This window comes from Zootermopsis nevadensis, unplaced genomic scaffold (assembly GCF_977971745.1).
Source record: "Zootermopsis nevadensis isolate Lab colony 2312 unplaced genomic scaffold, Znev_1.0 Znev_ptg000016l, whole genome shotgun sequence".
NCBI classification, from domain to species: domain Eukaryota; kingdom Metazoa; phylum Arthropoda; class Insecta; order Blattodea; family Termopsidae; genus Zootermopsis; species Zootermopsis nevadensis.
Window position 1 is genome coordinate 14,740,628 of NW_028259148.1, and position 22,013 is coordinate 14,762,640.

The following is a 22,013-nucleotide window of genomic DNA, read 5'->3' on the forward strand; positions in this document are numbered from 1 at the left end:
CCAGGCAACATCGACACTTACCACATTAATGAAACAAATGACAAATCGTTCGGCTAGACAAGAAATAAACCTAAATTTCAGTAGCATCAACAGAAGGGCCTACAATTTGACACAATCAGTCCCCAAACTTACGCCATGTTCCTCTAAGATCTATTTTAATATTATCCTCACATTCACATCACACAGACACACGCATTTTATTCAATGTAGCAACGCGTTGTCTTGGCAACCAACAGATGCCAGAAAAACACAAATAATTCCTTAACCAGTTTCATAACGTTCCTGAAGCAATTCCAATAAAACATAGCAGTTAAAACCTTCTTCGAAATTGTTTCACTTTAGATTTTGAACTACAAAGGCACGAAAGTTTCGTTATGCTGTAACAGCGTATTACAAACACAAGAGTGCAGTCATTGGATAAACGAGAGGTAGGCGAACAGTCTTTGAAGTTCTCTGTGTTTCTCAGTTTGCACCAGCCTTGATTTCGAAAAATTTAAACAGATTAACCACGTATAATTCCTTGAGTTTTAAATTAAAATCGCCCTAACATCAATACAATTGTGCGGGCCTGATTATTTCTGAGGCAAACGGTTTTCACGTCCAATCGGCTGGTTAACGGCTTTGTACCCTGAATAAAGGGAACAGACTATTAAATTCCTCTGTTTCCCTTAACATTTCATCCCCCAAACACTGGTTGAAAGTTCGTTTTATTACCCTCTTAAAGTGGTAACTATATCTACCGCCTGCTTTAACAATCAATAACTCGTTATTATGTGTTTAAATGTTACGTATGATTGAGTATAAACAGAGATTATTTCCTTAAACAGCATTAACCATTTGATATTTATTATGGTAAAGTACTGTGTTTTCTTCGCGGTACGGACTGATTATGAAGATGACATGCTAGTAGTCGAATTTAAAGGGGACGCATCTCCTTGCGTGTTGATTGTCTACACAACAAATTTTTATGATGGTTTAAATTTTTATTAAGAACCGACTACTTGTTTCGACCTTAAATGGTCATCTTCAGGTGGTTCTGTTTGCGTTATCGAAACTAACAGACAGGGATGGTAATTTATATTTTACGTTGCTACTCTACTGTCAATCTAACGATATCAGTCGGTTATTAATTAATCCTGGATTACTTAACGGCATCTCCAATTACTCAGACTTTATAGACTGGAATGATACGATTATTAATAAGCGATAAATTGAATTGGACAATGTACAGAAGGAAACGTGGGCTAATTTAACGCAGGAATATTATCCAGAATTTGCTCAGGAGGAACTGAGAAAAAAAAAACAATATCCTGTGTCCTGATCTATATATGAACCCGGTACCCCCAAAATAAGAAGATAGAATGCGAATATCCGTGCACTTCATTGACTACGCCTCCAAATATTATTCTTAGCGCCCTGTTATCGTAAAAACAAACATCCTTCGTTTTTCGTCTAACGTGAGAGACCAAATTTAACGTCCACGTAAAATAACACGTGCGAGTACAGTCTCGTGTAATTTAGCGTGACCGGTGGACAGACAGCGGCAAGCTCATTCTCTGCGCAGTCCTCGCCATAATGTTTCAGGCTACACGAGCCACATGCGAAGAGGCCTGTGGTTCACCACAGGTTGAAAACCCGACACACTAAAGCATGAGAGAAATGCTCTTCGCCGGTTACTGTACCTGTCTGAATAAAACCGAATTCCCGGTGATTGACAAAGGAGTGCCTGAGGAAAAATCAGTAAGATTTTTCCTAAAAAAAATTCCGATGAAGGATTTTCGTAGTTTGCTCACTATCTATAAGATGTTTTTTTAAGTCACCTTGTTACTTATTCTATTGTTCACTTATATCAAATATGGCAGAGTACGGTTTTTTTCCACGAATGAAGCCACATTTCGCGTTACGCTTCAAAATTCTCGTTTAGCTGTGCTTTTATCCTAGGCACGTAATGAAAGTAATATTACGTGCTGTTACTTATAGACATCAACAGCATAAAACATGTAGGCACGGGGAACAAGGAAAAGAGACAACTTTGAACACCAGCGCATTTATATCTAAACATAAAACACTGAAATTGATAACTCGCGGTCACTTTGGTGAACGGCTGAATGACCAACCCCCGCGTTACAAAGTCTTCCTGTACAAATTCAACGGAATTCAAAGACCAAGACATTTCCTGATTAGACTGTACCCGAAGTTCGATATCTCTATTAAAATAAACCTAATAATAGACTCTATCCACAGCTGCCTATACACGTTTTTACCTTCAAAGAATATTTTGTAAGATACATTTTAATATCATACTTTCATCGATGTTTCCAGCGCGTATATTCTGTCCCTCAAATTTCACGTTTATTAATTTAAATATCTTAGCAATACACATCTGTAGTAAGCCAAGATCACAAACTGAATGTTTTTTTTAAGAATAACTACGTTTTGGTTTGCTAATTATATCTGACGTATAATAGACGTCACCAAATCACGTACATGAACTCAACATAGAAATGGCCACGCACTCACGCATTACGTGCACGCATACGCACATAACCGATTTTCATACCAATAAAGTACATTGCGCATTTAGTACTAGAAAGACACAAGGAACTTATTGATCAGCTGAAAAATTAAACAGGATTTGAAGTTCTCATGACGGCGAGAGTAAGGATGGGGCATCTTTCGGTTTCTAGCTTCGTGTAGTCTCGTAGAGGATTATCGTCATTTCAGCGTTACGTTCTCCTTCCATCATCAGGGCGATGAGTGAATGATCGATCTGATGATGGAGGCAGAAAGTACCTCTGTAACCTCAACAAACTTTTACCAGGCGAAAAAAATGTTCAAATCACAGAATGTTAAAATTTCCATTAGCCGATATGTTCCAGGCTGTTTAACGTCATGAATTCTGGAGAATGGTAAAATATTATGTATGAAAGTGAATATGCATTGAAGTTCGTAACGTTACGATTGGATCTGATTTAGCATTTTTCTTCTCGTGGACATGAGACACTGTCCATTCGCTAAAATGCGTTTCGGTTCGATATGGCCATCGTCACGGACATATTGAACCGAAACGAGTTTTAGTGAATGCACAGTGAACTGGGTGTCTAAAAAGCAAGGAATCAACGTAACACACCGGGATGGTGAGATACAAACTTGAATTCGTGAAAAGTGTGCAAAAAAAAACACGATGTGTTTTACGTCAAATGAAATATTAATACATCCTTAGTCACAGCTCACACTAGAAGGCCGTGGTTCGTAGCCAGTGGGCAAAACTCCATAGTATTTTTCACATGCCATTATGACTTTAAATTTCTATGATTTTTACAGTACGAATTTCAGTGTGTAGAATTTCTTCAGATGTCAAAATGTTACGAACGAGTATTAGATGGTACGAGGGGCACGCAAATAAGATTAAAGTAACTACTTTCAAAAAGTTCCATAAGTAAATATGAAAAACGACTGGTTAGTGCACAGAAAATTCAAAGTGACATTTCCTTTCTGCAGTTTGAAATCGGGATAATAAAAGACCTAACAAAGAGAGATGAAACAGGGGCGACCAATACCTTGCTGATATCACTACACGTTATAAACTGTAATTAATATGTATAAAAAAGTCTGAATTCAAAATGTCGTAACATGACGGTTTGGGAAACAACGTTTCCTATCCGGTTTACTCAACTCATTAAGCACTATGGTAATTATATATACCACTTACTTTAACCTTCGGTAGCTGTGCATTATGTCCACAGAATGTATTTATCGACTTCGTGCCGTAAATAGTAATTATTTCATTAACAGGCGGCAATCAATTGATCTTTCTGAATTAGAATTGTTGTGTTTCTTTTCAGCAGTACTGTACCTAATAAAATAAGGCAATATTTGAACCCGCTATCACAGTATGAGTCAGCTGTCCTCAAAACGCAAGATTTGCATTCATATATAACGAGTCGATTAATGTTAACGGAATTAATTAATGGATTCCAAAGGTTCTGTGTTCGAATCATGGACGTTTCTTCTTCATTTGATATTTCTATGTATTTTTATGTTATAACGATTCGCTAATGCTAAAGTAACGTCAGTTAGTCTACCCCCCAAAAATTAGTTAAATAAATTAACTGATATTTATATAGGCATAACTTAGTATGAACATCTGCCACCAGAGGCCAGACTGCCACGCTTTTAGTGAAATACTTGACGAACTCGTGGTAACCCTGAAGATGGAGACAGTATCTTTCCCCTAAACGATGCTACAATGATGTCACAACCCAGTACATTTACAATTATAAAAACAAAATGATCGATATTAGTTCTTCATAGATATTTTTAAATTTTAGACACATGGCCCTAAAGCCTATTTATCTCATCAAAATAGACGTCAGCTCTTATGTTTACGAACCTCTGGAGAATTCCCTGTTTGGCGTATTTCTTCCGATATCGAATATTACCAGCTTCATCAAAACTTGTGACGTCACGATGTGAAAATGGTACAGCGATAAACACGTAACCTGATATTTCGTAATTCTGAAAATTCTTAAAGTGCTACAACACTTCGTTCTTTGCGCTGAAGAATAACTTATATTTACTTATTCTTTGTTATGGATGTACCATTTAATACATGAAACTGCCTGCAGTAATGGATCTGTTAATAATTCATGATTTTTATATCAGTAATAAAATCTAAAGTTGTCGTGAGCCGATCGCCAGGTAACCGTCTACAATATTTTTCATTGCTACTTCCAGTTATAAATTCATGCTTAGAGTCGCAGATGTCAGTAAAACGTCAACACTAACAGCTTCTGTGTTAATTCCTGTAGTGTGTGTCGAAGGCTTTAGCTTTAGTAGACCTACTAATGTAAAGGAAAAGCAAAGCTATACCGCTACACGCCATTTAGACTATCAGGGGGAGAGACGCATAGCTCCTACTCATTCTCAAACTCGGCACTAGATGGGGTTAGTGATTAGAGTCACGTCCCAGCCGTGGTTCGTCTCCGGGGAAAGGACAGCCAGGGACCCATTTCACAGGCGGCTGAGTAGGCCCCAGAGCCAGTCTGGACACAGAAGCGGGAAGAATATCCTCTGTCCCTGTCGGGGATCGAACTCCGATCGTCCAGCCAGTGGTCAGCCATTATACTGACTGAGGTAACCCGTCTCCAGCCGAGTGATATTCGAATTAAAATCACACGAGGAAGACTGGCGAGCTGTTTCGTCGCTGTCATTCTGTCTAGATTACTGAATATTTTCATCAGATATATGAGGATGCATTGAGTTATCAGTCGGGTGGTCATCATCCTAAGTCCCTTTTAAGTCACTTATCTTTCCTCAAAAGTTTATACAAACTTCAAACCATCTCATTTGCGGTCTTCCTAAATATCTCTTTCCTTGATGTCTCCAGTTGAGTTCTTGCAGCCCGACATCCGGCAAACATCACTTCAGCACTTCACATAATGTCACCCGACTCTAGCCAAATACGTCCAAGATGGGTTTCTGCTAGACTCCGCCCACAAGCCCTCATCAGTCAGTGGTTGTTCGTGAGAGTGGCATCCATTATGAACACAAACTGTTAACAGTGTTTACCCACAACATCGCTGACTGACGATTGGGGCAGAAGGGCTCTGAGACTTTGGACTTCAGCTCCGAACTGACACAGAGAATTTTATCATATTTAATGACACTGAATCAAATTAAGTACCGCAGACAAGAGAACGTGAATGTACAATGATCAGCCTGGGAAAACGTGACCGTGAATTATTTTAATTCATTATTCCTTAAGTCACCTGTTTGACTTAAGTAAAATCACTTAAATTTACAGGGGCATATGCAAATATGCAAATACTGTTTGTTAGATTACTTCAAGAAATTGTCTGTAACAGCTAGTTGAAATTTTTACTTCGTATTTGACGGATGTTATATTGAAAAAGCAAGAACAAATGTTATTTTCAAATAATGAATTTATGAAGCCAAGTAATTGATTCCACCACAAACGTCGAAATTTCACAGGCCATTTCCATCCACTCCATTCTGTAAACTTCTGTGTGCAAAATACATCTTAATGTTATCCCTCTTGCTTGATTTTCTACATTGTTGGACATATTTCCTCACCAAAAATTTTGTAACCATTTCTTGATTACTATATCTCAGCTATGCTTTCGCCCCGTCTTAACATTTCGATTTAACTTCAAATCTTTGAGGCCACGGCGTACTGTTTAAACAACTCATTTTCTTGACTTCATACGTAGTCTTGAATTTTTATCAAAAACAATAAGAGACCAAGACGATTTATAATATCCAGGGAGTTCAATGTTTTAATATCACTTAAGCAAATTTCACTGGGAACAGTAATTCTGACTAAGCGTAACCGAACTGTTAAGAACTTCTTTTCTCCCAGTAAACTTCGTTAAGACTCAGGTAGACAAAGGTAAAACAGAGTTGTTCTGGGACAATCACTACTAGCAGACACGTAAACAACTCGCAACCAAGGCAAACCTTAAGTCAGAAGACGGATATGTTCCTGCAGAAATTCAGAGGCCCTTGCTGCCTCCATCATCAGGGTGATAAGAGCTTCTAGCAGTCTGCACGGTTCAAAAATTCGTAAGTCAGCCATGAAGATGACCACGGGGAGAACCGGGAAATCTGACGACGTTGTTCTTAGAAGTCGCAGTTGAGTCGCGTCGCATCAACTGGTCTTTCCCGTAGTACGCAGAAAAGGTGACGGAGGAGAGTGGATATGCCAAGACTCTGTATAAGCCATCCGCTGTGGGCTGAGAGCTGTCCACCTCAAATCCCACATGATCTCAGGGATTCGCTTGCGGTGTGGTGCAGTCGCGTTAAATATTCAGTAAGAGGCCTACGTCGGACCACCAACCTTCCGTTCGAGAAGGAAACTTGGATACAAAGTAACCATGACATGGAGAGGCACTACATTGCTCAACGACGCCTATAAACTGCAGGCGTTATGTGGGGTCGAATGAAGAGAGACAATGCTTAGGTAAGGATCTGAAAGGAGCCTTATATGAAGGTACCAACACAGAATTCGCTTTCAGCGAAGGAGGAAAAGGTTAAGCTATGTAGTATGTGACTTTATGAATCAGATTAGGACTTAAGAAGCTGACTGTATCTCAGCGGGTCGAAAATCTCCTGTCTCTAATGAAACCTGTATTTTACACTTTTAAATTTTTTTACAAGAGCACGCCAATGGACCCTGTTCTCAGTCAGATGAATGAGATCCGTATCTTCAAAGAACATTTTAATATAATTTTTGCATCTATGTCTAGATCTTTTCAAGTTGTAAATTCTCTTCGTGGTTTTACCCACCTAAAAGTTTTAACGAGCTCGCGGTAAGGACTGATGACAGGAAGAGATGATACGAAATGAATGATGCTTGGAATGACATGGCCTCCACACCAAGTTTCATTAAAATTTGTCAATTGGTCCATAGGGAGGCAGGCACAAAGAAACATTGACACAATGGTACACTACTATTATATTTTCTTATAAGATAATAAGGCTAGAACATCATTCCAAGGGATTTAAACTCTGGTTTAAGAATTAATAGCTCTCAAGTGAATCTGAATTACTTTATAAATATAGTTCACACAAAAAACGTTTTACAACGAAGCTGTAACAACCCTGTGACAAAGAACACGCGCCTTTAAACTGACAACAGACAACTTTAAGAATAATACACGGGCTTTTGTTCTGACGAAGCATAAATACTTTTTTGAGACGTGTGTACACACAAATCACCAGACTGAGCAATAAAAATAAATTACGCTTCATAAATAAATAACAGCTAGGAATATGGGATGTTTTGTGTGCAGATGTTTCCTGTTTTATATCCTAAAAGTCTTCGGTTCAATATCCCGGCAGGTAAATATTTTGTCAAGTGAAATTATTTCTGAACATCTTGTGTTTCCAAACACGTGATTGTTATTACGGACAATATAAAACGACTTACAGTTTCTTAGAACTGACAGTGACAGATATCAGATCTTCCCATTGGGATTCAACGGAATGGGGGCACATTACAGATCCAGGTCATTAAACGTGGTGTTTTAAAACCCCCAGATGGCAGACAGCTTTCCAAATTATTAAAAATGTTCATGGCAACGCTTAATAGTTTCTCCTAGTGTACCAACATCTGACAAATCAAGGGATTCCTCAGTAACAAATCATTCTCTATTACAACACACAAGAACCTATACTATTAATCAATTCTATTAATACATGTTCCCGTTGTATACAATTTTGTCAGGTACTCGAACGAACATTTACCTTTTTTCTTCTGATATATTTGAGTCTTTATAAACTTAAGTGTTTACAGCCTAGTTGTGTCCCACTTGTTTCAGAATTTATAAGTCTGGATTTTACGTTTCGTATAATATTCAGTGTAAACAGCAGTAAGAAACTGATCTTCATATCTTTGAATAGTTGTGTTTTCTTTACGGTAAGGACTGAATTATTAAATAATATCAGTGACTGCAGTTTTTCTGCTCTGAGCCAAGGTGATAACCTGGGCTACCGTTGCGACCTGGCATCTCCTGACAATATGGCGACTAGAGTGAGATAGACGACTTTGACTAATAACTTTAAGGTTCGGTTAGGTTAGGTTTAGTTAAGTTACATTAGGTTAGTGTAGGATAGGATAGTTTAGGTTCGGATAGGTTGAGTTGGGTAAAGTTAGGTTAGGTTAGGTTGGGTTGGGTTATGTTAGGTTAGGTTAGGTTAGGTTAGGTCTAATTTGTGTTAGATTGGGTTCGTTTGAGTTGGTTTGAGTGGTGTTGGCTTGGTGTGGGTTTTATCGAGTAAGGTCAGGTAGGGTCGGTTCGTGTCTGGTCTGGACAAATTGTGTTGGGTTAGGTTAGGTAAAATTTGGATTGATTAGACTTCATTGGGTTAGGTCTAGTTAGTTGGCGAAATTCTTCGTCGTCGCGACGCTTCGAGGTTGATTTATCTTCATGATTTTCGTCTATGCCAAGGTTTTCTTGTTGAGATTTTCATCTCCTTGTCGTCTCTCGGTGTCGGAATTCCACCACCGTGTCAGATCGCGTCCTTTTACGGTAATTTCGTTTGTCTAATGTCGACGTCGAGAAAACCGACGTTGCGGCTCTTCTCGTCGTTATTCCAGTGACGTTCCTCTTAGCTTCCCTTGGTTGACGTTAGAAAGAATCGAATATTGAGTCGGCGTCTCGTTGTTATACGTTACGACGCTCAGCGTCGCTTCCCCAGTGTCGTGTCTTGTTTCTCTGGCGTCATGAATAATGAGTCTATTTCGTGACGTCGCGACGTTTGGCGTCTTGTGCCTTCGCTATGGTCATGTACGTTTTAAGTGGAATCCTTAGTCGGCGTGTCAACTCTCGGTGTTGGTTTGTGGGTGTTCTGTCGAATGTCCTCCCGTAGCTAATCTTAGTTTATCTTAAATTTAGTTCGGCATTGCGACGTTAGGTGTGACGACGGCCAGTGTCGATTATACTCTGTGCCTTAGGTCGCCCGAAAGATCGTCTAATATATATACATGGAATATTTTTTATGCGCTGCTAATTATCCGAGTTACAGAAACCATCTTCACTGGAAATCGAACCCAGAATTTTGGGCCAAAATCGTTCTTATCTGTGCAGCTACTGTAAATTCCTGAATCGGGAATCGAAACCAGGTCTATTATTTGGTGTTTTACACTTAAATAATCTATCATTGGTCTTAAGAAATAAGCTTGCCAAGTTCATTGCAAATCAGAAAATCTTCGCTGAACTTATAAACGATAAAAATGCATAAACCAAGAATATGAGACTTACATGTAAGGTTGCTTAGACGAGCTTCGGCTTTAAAGGGGTAGGACTGTGGGGAAACTTTGAGAATTCTTTTTTGAGAACAACTGGTAACTAGACCCAGATTCTAACCGTGTACCTCCCGGGTACACGGTTAGCCTGTGACGTAGAACAGATACGTTACATTTTCCAGTAACCTGTGAGAATGTTATATATAATGGCTACCGAACGTTTTATTCGAAGTTAATCGAAGAAAAAATTTCTGAAAACTGTTTGATCAGAGACACACCACAGTTGTTCTAAATTCTAAATTTGAGTACATTATCCAAAAGTAGACCAACACGTTTCAAGTTCCTCATCATTTCACAACTTTTATTAGGACTCTGGCGTTAAGTATCAGACAGACAACCAGACATGGCTACCGATGAAAGGTATCTGATATCATGAATCTTAAACACCAAAACTAATGGGCACGTTATATGAAACCTGCTTGGTTTACGGAAAGTTATTTATTCCATGACTCCCGATCCGGTTACATTAAGATTTCCCGACTTTCCTTCGCGGTATTCATCGGTCTCTACGCGAAAAGTATAGGACACTATGTCAAACACGTAACACACATTTGCCTTTACGTCTATTATAAAGAATTATTAACAGTCATGCTATCACCTGACTCTAAAAGAAATCTGCAGTTGAAAAAGTGTCTTTAAATAGCCAAAGAATGAACATTACAACCTCGTTTATACATAGGCCTGTGCTTCAATTCACATCATGTCTAAACTACATACGTAACAAATTAAAGATTAAACCAGAATAAAATTATTTAAGATCCCTAACACCGCGCGCTTTCCACAGAACAAGAAAACAAAACTTTGATGTCCTTAAAATAAGAAGAATTACGGTTATTTTAAGCATGGCGACCGCCTGATGTCCACAAATATAAAATACCGCGAAAAGCGGGCAATAATAGATGGTATGTTCATAGCATCGGCTTCGACAACGCTTTCAATACCGCACTTCACATAAATTATCATCAATATATCGGCAAATTTGTCAGAATACGTATTTGACATAAATAATGCACCACACGACGTAATGCATAAATTATTGATCACACAAACGTTACTCAATACTATTAAAGTAAATCTGTCTTTCTACACGCCATGTAGGGGCTTGGGGGGAGAGGTTATGTTGATCCTATTAATTCTTAACCTCAGCACTAGATGGGGTGAGTGGTCAGCGTCACGTCCCGGCCGCGCTTTAACCTCGGGAAAGGACCCCGGTACCCATTGGACAGGAGGATGGGTGGGCCCCATTTTTAGGTCTGGACGCAAAGACCAGAATAAAAATCCTTAAATTAAACGAAACGTACGCATGGAAATATTTTATTAGTAACAGATGTGACATCATATTTAAAGTGGTACATAAATTGAATTCGATTGAAAGAAACTTCCAGATGGTGGTATATGCACAATAAGACGTCGTATGACTGTATCGAGTTTGTAAAGTTGGATTTCGAAATAAATCCAGGTGCATGGAACTTACACAGAGCAGTGTGGCTACTCGAATGACAGAACAAACAAACAAACAAACAGATTTCTCCAAATCTACTGGGTAACCAAACATACGAGTGGTTATTTCAGGGAACTCGGTAAAATGGCATTCCATATGTAATGATCTAACCTGAAAATCGAACCGGTATGACCTGCGCACATCGCACTGAATTTTAATTTCATCCGTCCAATGACATTGGGTCTCTTAGCACTGGAAACAAACGACGTCTGTTAACATAAGTTAAAAGGTAAATAATTTCATCGTTGTATTACGTACAAAATGTAAGAATCATAAAAGACAAAATTGCCCGTATAAATCCCAGCAGTAAGTACATACACCATCCGCATTAAAAATCAATAACTCCTCTTTACCCGAGAGTGTATACACGAGTTTCGTAATATTCTCAGAATAAAAAGAAAACATTATTTCACTAACAACGTTTACCGGTTGTTTATCGTCATGGAGTTGAGTTGTTACCCTTTGAGGTACGACTTGAATATTTGAAATACTACTTAGATAAACTAAGTGCTTCAGATGGCAAACACTGATTGTTGATTGATACGTATTCTGCCATAACTATGTAAAATTATAAAATTTTAAAACTGTTTCGATCAGGTAAGCACTTACAGTTCCCATAAAAAAGGAAATCCTGCCCATAATCTGAGAGTTGTAATGTTTAATAATGACCAGCGTATAATAAAGACAATTCGTTTGTGCGAATAAATTATAGTCATTCTGACGTATACATTAACAAGTCTAGCATTATACAATTAGTATATAATTGGCTTCGACAAAATTTGACCATTTGTCCTGACTCTTCAGTAAGAAAACATCCGAAATCTAAATTTTGTTCGGATATTTCATTACTGTTTATGTTATTTTGAATAAACTACGTACAGGCGCAATTCTTTGACGTTTGTATTTGTAATCAGGATTTTATTTTAACTCTAGACGTTCGGATTGTCGTTAACTATCTTTCTCTGTTAACAAATTTTCTAAATTAAAATGGCTGTCTTCAGACAACTTTCACGGTTTAGTCAGGTAGATATTGACCGATGTTTCGGGGGACCTCACTATTTCCATCATCAGGGCGTCGCATATTTGTCGTACTGAGAACCTCAAATCTCACATTTATTGGATGTTTTCAAAGCTGCATGTCCCCGGAAATAAACATAACAACCGCCCCCTTGCCGTGAATATCACGAAGTTACGTATTTCTCCAAATTATAATTTCATTATATATTAATCACAGAACAATTTCACAGTCTCAAGCTCCTGTTCCTTACCACGCAAACGTTTTCATTCGTAATTATTAGGAGGACAAACGGGCAAAGCCTGGGTACATTACAATAACATAATACTCTTTCTTCCCAAGAAATAAAGTGTATCTTAATCATACCCCGTAATCGTGCTTGCTTCTCCGCTAATTTTCGTAACACAAAACTTTCCTTTCAAATCCTTTCGAATTAATTATTTAATATCCTCTCACTCGATGCTATATAGTATCAGCTACTGAAGAATTGTCGTTAAATAAATATTAATGACTTGAATAAATAAAACTTTTAAGGATAATTACATTGTGACGGAATAGACTGAAATTTACATAAAGTAATTTGACTTCAAGGCAAAAGATAACTCAGAAGACGAAAGGGTGTGAGGACGGATAATATTAAAATGACTACTTGATAAATAAGCTTCGAATGTGTACACCAGATTCATATGGTTTAGGATAAAGATTGCTGGCTGGCGTTTGTAAACACGGTATTGAACTTTAAGGTGTCATAAATACAATACAATGCAATTCGATGCAATTTTTGACCAGCAGGGCGACTCTCAGCTTTCCAAGAAGTAATCTATCTACCTCGTTAAGTTAGGCAGATCGCTAAAACCAAAATATCATGATCCACCTGTATGGAAATGTTCTTTGTCAAGATTTAAGCAAACAGCAGGACTTAAAAGGGACTTACCAGTACTAACTGAAGTCTCCAACATGACGAAGCTGGTGACGACGAGAATGAAGAAGCTGGAACTGGTGATTCGGTTCATGGTTTCGTCTTCACCAACACCTTTATCATGGCAATTGACAATCACGCAATTCATCGTATATCGAAGCAAACATAACACACACTAAAACTTTCTGTGTTCTAATACATTACCGAAACATTGCCATCAAATATACGTAAATTCCAAACAACGAATAACGAATCCCAGAAATTAAGCCACAGATAATAGTGAAAAAATAACTTTAACGTTAACGGAAGCACCAGTTTCTCAGAAAAGCTAAGCCAATATCCACATAAACTACACAAAATCAATACACCGGCTTTATAAAATTCCTTATGTAACGCTGCTTATATTGTTTTAATATTACCGTAAGAATACGTCCAAAGAGACACTTGACTGGTCACTCGTACCTAGTTTGACCGGTCTTGTCTGTTTTACAACCAGAGAGACACTGGGACATTCACTTCCATTTTACTGAGGTTAAAGAAGTCATTAGGATATGACAGCCTTTACTTTAAATCTGAATTTAAACTCACGTAAAAAGAATACTAGATATTAATTAGTTACGAAAACTACGTAATTAAAAATGAGTTATAATAATATCTATTTAAACATGATGGCGTCTTATGTTATTATTTACAATGTACGTAACGTTTATGTTATTAATCTTGAAGTTTATCGTACGTTAAGTTTTAACTTAAAACGAAGCACAAATTCAAAAACTCTTGTGCACTAATCACTGCTAACTTTCATAACTGCAGCTCACAGCAAAGTTATAACTCGTTAAACACGCAATGTTTCAAATCAGTTACAATGTTCTGTATACCATTTTTAAAAAAAATGGTAGATATATTAACCGCTTACGACTGACAAACCAGCACGATATATACATCGTTCCATCCGAACCACATTTTAATAATATTAAGTTTTAAAATAAACATATTTTAACATAAAAATTCATGGTTTCTGTAAATGTAAAAACATATTTTTATGTTACAAAGTCACTGAAACTTCAATAAATATTTTCCACGTCTCTAAACATTGGTAAATACGAAAAGAAAATTACTTTATACGTCAGTGTCCAGGGAGTCGATATAAAATCACATGATCACTGTTCGAAGTCCAAATTGCTTGTTCGGGGCGTATTCGCCTGTGGTCCACGTTCCCGCGAGAGAGTCAAACGCGGAGGGGGATTCACTAGGCAGAGATCAAAGTGCAAGGCGCGAGGAACCTGACGTCAAGACGTCCGCTTTCCGCGCTGCCGTCTACCGACTGAATACCGCACTAAGTTTCCAAGCCTTGCCGCTAGGAGCGCTGTTACCGCAACTCACCATCTCTTTCCACTCCAAAACTAACTCTCATTGGCCATGACCAACGTCACATCTTCGAGGAATCATGTTTATAAAAGTGTGTTTGTAATAGCTGTTTCTTTTTGCTGTGATAACGTAAATTCTTTCGTATTTTATCACCAATGCACGCTCCACATACAGGAACACAGCAACGCAAACAAAATAATTCTGAAAGCAACTAAAAACTGTGCTCTGATTATTTATCTCGAAATCATTCATTCGTAGTCTTGAATATTACATGTTTAAGGAGCTGCATAACTTTGGCCCTTCAACAAAAATTACAATAATCAAATCAAGGCAAATTAAATGAACGGGAGAACAAGCTCGCATGGGGAAGCAATTAGGGAAGACATCACATGGAAGACCTAGTAGTAGATGGTAAAATAATACTGAAACGAATCTTATAGAAATAAAACATGTGGATGTGCCTCTCTTGAACACGGTTTCCGTGTAAGGAGGGGACATGCCATTCCTCTGCGGCAGTCATAAAGCCATTACTACGAACCTCAGATAACTACAAGATACCATGGGGCCACGTCCTCGAGAAGCTGACATTCGCTCAGGTGGTCGGAAAACTACCCATATTTTAAGCTTTCTTTGCATGAAGTTTCGTAGAGGTAACGCTTCGTGAGATGATCCAACATGTCCGTCCAGCTTTCCAATCGATTTAAGTCGTTAATCCTGGACGGATTTGGATTAAATTTCATATGGAGGTTGTGCTAATTTACACGACCTCAAGATCGTACTTCTGAATATCTTACGTGCCGTGATAAAATAATTACGGAAGAGGAAAGTCGTGAGGTGGACAATGAGTCATGCAGTCTGGTGGTCAAAGTAGGAACTTTCAAACAAAGCAGCTTCATTACCTCCAAGCGCACGGTGGAAGAAATGTATGAGGATATTATCTGTGTTCCGGTATGGAATAAACTTCATAGTTTGGACTTGTAAAGCAATATTATTATATTTATAAAATCAACAAACACGGTTGAGGCATATAGCACGCAAAGGGACGACGGTAAATGGCTTTTAGATACAAGGCCATTTGAAAGACGTAGATTGTAAATGAGAGGATAATATTAAAATGGGTTTTAGAAAATTGCGTGATGGTGCGAACCGGATTCAGTTTAATCAGAATAAGGCCCAATGGATTAGCTTTACGGTGAGCAAGGCAATGAACGTCAGGGTTCCGTGAACATTAGAAATTTCTTAATGAGTTGAACAACGGCAATATGACAAAAGGTTTATTCTGTCGTGCGCACTTTGATGTAACGCAGCAAAGAGCTTTATTGACCAGAATCTACCTGTTTCCTTGCCTGGCAACGAGAAAGTGAGTGTTATTTCCACTGTGGATGATTATTGATCCTCTCGTACGAATTCCGTCCACATTGGTGTCATTAACACCAGGCGTGTTAGAATTCTGTACAGTTCGTCGGTGAACAACATTGCGTTGTTAACACAGCGCTGATTACCTATTGACGTAAAAACGGAGCAGGTGATAATTACCACTGAAGGCAAACTTCGAGGTTACCATTTCTATCCTTCTTGACGGCAGAGGAATTCAATTTAATAGAATCAATTATATATTTCTTGATTCGATGCGTAATACCTAGATAGCGTCATTGTCACCGAAATTTTCACAGCCTTGAATACCTGAACAGTACGTAATAGGGGAATTTAATCTGTTAAATGACGCACATAATCACTAAAATTAATGTTATTTCATTCAACAACATTTTTCACTTACAGAACCTAGCAAAAATGTCTATGATAGCAGAAATTTGTTTAAATACAATACGAATTAAATCAATTTACTGTGGGTGTCTGGAATAGAAACAAACTGCTTGTTATACCAGGATAATAGCCGTGTCCATGCGACTGTAAATATTGCAAGGACAAGTGTCGTGGATAACGGAGTCCGTTGTTATGGAGATAGTGTAATGTTATTTCAGGCATCAACCCCCCCGCTTCGGCATAATCCGATCCGGATGAGAAAGTCTGTCGTGTGGCCCTCGAACCTTTTGTTTCAGAAAATGCCTCCCCTGAGTGCATACCTGTGTCAGAGTACAGCCTAAACCAGCATCCACTCATCAGGGGCTTTTACTTCAAGGGGTTGTACTCATTCAATTACTGACGTCTAATGGTGGAGTCAAAGCTTTAGAGAGTAAACTAATCCCTTTCTCAGGACGAAAATTGTCTGTTATAAATCATGAAATACTCCGAAATTTTTATAAAATAAGTTGAAGACTACGAGACGAATTTCTGATACCATAAGGAACAATAAGTATAGACCTGACTGCGGAAGAAAGTGGCAGGCTACCCTTGCAGGGATCGACCCACGATTCTCCACCAGAGTGGCGGTACAGACAGGAATGTAGTATCCGGGGCGAACCTGTGCGCTTGAGATCCTTTAGAATTAATGGCAAATGAGATCTGAGGGAGTGGAACATTGTTTGCCAGCTGAGGTACTTTGCAGCTCGCTTTCTGATTTCCTATGTCCGTACTGGCTTTCGTTTTCCTTCGACCTACATTAATACATTAATAAGAAATAACGCATCGAGATGTCGTCGTCTGGAATTAAGTGTTCTAAGATTTAAAGTAGATAACATTAATTCATATTTCCGTGGAATATTAAACTGAAATAATCGGTAATTACACAAACTGATAAATTTCCTTTGAATATTTTCTAATTTATTAGAATCTGTCTGTGTAAGATTATTCCGCACGACCGAGACATACTCAAGCTTTGACCTAATTAAAGCATTATATAAAACAATAAGGCTGTCTGGAGATGAAAAATTATGAGTAATAAAATGAATAAACATTTAAGGTCAATGCCAATAATAATAATAGTTCAACTGTTCACGCCGCTGTAAGATGACGGAACAAGTGGTGGTAACTGTCTTAGGTTAAAACCAGCTCAGATATTTCCTTATTAAAATTCGTTTTTTAAGTTTTATTTTACTTTTACTATTGTGCACAGAGGCTACTTAGTGACGACGCGGCATTCATAATTTATGGGTCGTTACGAAAATAAAGGATAAGAATAAATTTGGCAACGCAGGGAAGAACGCTGATTATGCTAATGACGTGGTACAGCCATTTCTGATGCTGCCGTATCGCATACTGAATTTGGAATTAAGGCAAGTTCAGACTTTGTAAATAAATTTTACAAGTCGAAAGTTCAGTACATGGCACAGCGAAAGACAGACAGCGCTGTGTACCTCACGTGGCAGGTTACCGAAAACTGGAAGGAGAGACTTCAAACCTCTGACAGGAGAATCCTAGAGGAACCTGTCAGATGCCATTACAACTTGTAAACCGTACAAGAAACGTAAAACAAGTCTGCTAGGTAAATCAGAGACGAAAAGTTCTTGAGAAGCTGATATTCGCTGAGCTGGTCGAAAATTATGGAACCCAAAATTCCTCATTAATAATGTATTCAAAATAACACGATAAATTATTCATCATGAGACAACTGAATCCAGTAGAGAATGATTCGCCCAAATTTTCTTAAAATTTAATAATATCCTTCCATCTATGTCTAGGCCAACCATTGTGTGTCTTACTTCAGGGTTTCCGATGAAACGTTGTACATATTTCTACTCTAAAGTATCCACGCTGAATAACCCATGATCTAATCTTACTTAATTTTATCATCCTAACAATATTTCCGATAATCAGAGATAAATTAGTCTCAGTCAAAGAAGGTTTTAATAGTATTTTAGGTTAGTGTCTTCAACTTGCAACTTTAACCAATGAAAATACACTTATAATACAGATAATAAAATTTTCTAGCAAGCACGAAACATTACCCTGTATATTTCATTTAGTTTTAACGAGAAACCACACTTTATACAACACTTAAAATAGTTTGTGTTGCCATTTTAAATCCCAAGACTTCATTTTATGAGAGAAAAAATTATGAAGCTGATTGTCCCGTTATGACAATCAGCCATGTCCAAAAACGAAATTCTGCACAAGATCAATACAGGACAACGATACATGGTCTCGTCTAAATTGGTCAGTCAGTGGAGAGGGCGTTATTTGATGAGAGACGAACGGACTTGATAAAGTTAACAAGTAGATCGATTATTTGATTTTAATTTTTTGGAAAGCATCTAAAAAATGAAAGCTAATTTGGAAGACGCTAATGTGAACGGATTGCCCGAATCGATACACCCACGCAACGCGTCACATTAAACTTGGTTGTGACATAGTTCAGGGTACGTTGACAGCTCGGGTCGTGACACATACATCAAAAAGCATATTACAGAGTTTGTTTGAGACATCTGTCTATTCTCGAAACAGTTTTTGATTTATATTGACGTCACATCAAATGTCAATGTTGCTGCGTCCCTGCATGGCTTTCTGGGTAATTTGTGATCACTTAAGTGAACAGGGAAATGGCAGTTGTGATACGAGGTGCGATCGGAACGTTTCCAGACTGTGTCAATAGAGGGCGAACCGGATGTAGTACGAGCTTCTGCCGCTAGGGGGTGCGGCCTACATTCATAGTGAATCAGTGTGCCAGCCGGCATCATCGAATTAGCATTTGTTTCTTAGTTACGGGCGTTTTGGTAGTGCATTACACCGACCCTCCTGCGATTTCGGAATGGCGTGTGCATCAAATTTTGCCAAAGACTCGCCAAAACGGCTACGGAAACCTATGAAATGCTAAAGCAAGCATTTGGGGAGTCCGCAATGGGTCGTGCACAAACTTTTGTGTGGCATTCACGTTTTAAAAATGGCCGAACCTCTGTCGATGATGACGAGCGTTCTGGACGACCATCTTCGAGCACAACGCCCGAAAATGTAACGAAGATCGACGTCGTACCATCAACGACTTGTGCGACATTGTTGGGATAGGCTATGGGACCTGTCAGCTGATTCTAAAGGAAGAACTCCACATGCGACGCATCCTGTCTGAGGACCAGACTTCTCGTTTGTCAGGAGCTCAAAGATCTTGCAAGAACCGACCCCAACTTCCTTTCTAAGCTCCGTGTGACTTCTTCCTCTTCCCAAAGATGAAAATTCAGCTAAAGGGAAGGAGATTTGAGACGATAGAAGAGATTCAGGCAGAATCGCAGATGGTGCTTGACAGGCTGACAAAGAAAGATTTCCAGGGATGCTTCCAGGCTTGGCAGCGGCGCTGGGATCGTTGTGTTCACTCCCAGGGGAACTACTTCGAGGGTGATGGATGAATTTAATACCTGAGATAAGTGTACGGGTTTTTATAGGCGCAGTCTGGAAACTTTCCGATCGCACCTCGTAACATTTCATGGTTGTTTGTTGCTGTCTCCTCACCTCGAAGGAACAACTTGAGGTGTTAGCAAGAAGATAACAGAGTACAGTGATGAATCTTAAAGAACAATTCCGTATGTGAGACTTGAGGTTCGCACTGCGACGAGTATGGAGATGGCTGTCTTGTGGCTTACTGTGCTGATTCCTGTAATCTTCCTGGGGGAACAAAGGCTTGGGTATCCCCCTCGAAACTCAAAATAAGAAAATTTCTATATCGTTTTCATCGTCCTCAAATATCTTTCTGGTCTCATAGAAAAAATCAAATCGATTTAACCCTTCACGAGCTATCATCTAACACACAACACCCGGACATACTTGCACGTTCAGTTCCAATTTTATATGTAAGATTACTCTCACAGTCTATTTTATTGCCTACATAATTAAGATTCCTCATGGAAACAAGGAATCACGAAAAGAAGAGTTTTGAAGAATCTTTGTGGAGATATCATAAAATACTGCAATGATTATTGCGCTCTTCGATAATCAATATTATATGATGACAAAATTAATTTTTATTGCAAAATATGATAATTAAGCCGCATTATAATAATAATAATAAAAACTTACGAAGATAAATAAATAGGATAATTTTAGCTCATTCCACCGAATTTGGTCATTGACATTTAGGTACATACAAGTGACGTCAGAATCGTCTGTGGTAAATTCCCTTTGCGTAGGCGGAGTGCCTATGAGTGGTGACGTCATCACGGAGGATTACGCTTTACATTTAACCGTGGCGACCAACGTAATCTCAAGGCATTACGTTTGGTTTCATGTAAAATGGTAGTTGAAATGTCTGAACTGAATGAAAACTGAAATGGTATTTGGAGGAGCTGTGTGATTCAGAGTATCACGTGATTATAAAAATTATGCCCGATCCTTATTAATATTAACAAAACTCTTATTCCTACTCAAGCGTAGCTCATGATTGTTCAGTTTTCTAAAATATTACACTGTCAGTTGATGGGCCCTTAATTATGTTTTATAAATTTAAAAATGTAAGACTTGAGGTTCTCACAGCGGTGAATATGAAGATTTCTGTCTTCTGGGTTATTGCGCTGTGTAGTCTGGTCGATGTTAACCAACGTTTCAGAGGTCATACTGCCTCCGTCATCAGGGCGATGAAGATTTCCGTCTTCTGGGTTGTTGCGCTGTGTAGTCTGGTCGATGTTAACCAACGTTTCAGAGGTCATACAGCCTCCGTCATCAGGGCGATGAATCGCCCTGATGACGGAGGCAGTATGACCTCTGAAACGTTGGTTAACATCGACCAGACTACACAGCGCAATAACCCAGAAGACAGAAATCTTCAAATTTAAAAATGTTTGCGAGAGATCCGAAACAAGTTCTGAGCTACGAAAATGTCATATTTTTATTCTGTGCGCCTTCATAATGGACATATAATTGGTTATCTGATACGGTGACGCCTTAATTGCTTTCCACTAACAAAGCTTCATAAGCCGATATTTCGACAAACTTCTGCGTGTGTTATGTATGTAAGGCAAACGCAGAGCATTGAATTTGCCAGAGACCATAGTTCGGAAGTTAAAGACGGTGAGACTTAGGAAGGACAGTGTAAGTGTAGGTTGAAGTAAGAGACAATTTATTTTTGTAGAGATAAAGAGCACGACTTTTCACAAGGTCCCCAGCCAATGCCCGCCCGTCTTTCTGATAGCGATAGAATTATAGTAAAGAGGTTGTCGTGTTACGTAGTAAAAGCTTCACACAGAGACAACGGAATTTTGTTGCCTGATTAATGTTTACAAGCACGAAATTCATCTTATTAATATTTAAATATTCATTTCGTACTGCAAAGAAAACACAGCGCTTCTCCAGTAAGAGGATTGATCGGTCAGTGGTGTTTAATGAAGCAGTCGACGTTTAGACTATAAATTATACGAGACGCACGATTACGCTGTGGGGAGGTAGCATGATTACTTTTAAAAACGTTGGTATAAAAAAAACACAATCTCATGTTTGTGCCCCACGAAAATGTAGCGGATTTGTTTAAAAATATACTTTTGTTTCAGGGTTTGAATTTTTTTAA

General features: G+C 38.5%; 1 protein-coding gene across 3 annotated transcripts in view; it reads right to left on the reverse strand.

The window, feature by feature from the left end:
• The window catches only part of LOC110826550 (limbic system-associated membrane protein), a 580,384-nt gene that overhangs the window by 290,062 nt on the left and 268,309 nt on the right, over positions 1–22,013 (reverse strand). Inside the window, exon 1 of one of the 3 annotated variants that reach the window (XM_022057292.2) lies at positions 13,280–14,596. The exons of the other annotated variants lie outside the window; for them this stretch is intronic. Coding sequence (XP_021912984.1) covers positions 13,280–13,412 — 133 coding nt within the window. The 5' untranslated portion in view covers positions 13,413–14,596. Of the gene's footprint in view, positions 1–13,279; positions 14,597–22,013 lie in introns of those variants that run through there. 3 annotated transcript variants of the gene reach the window in all.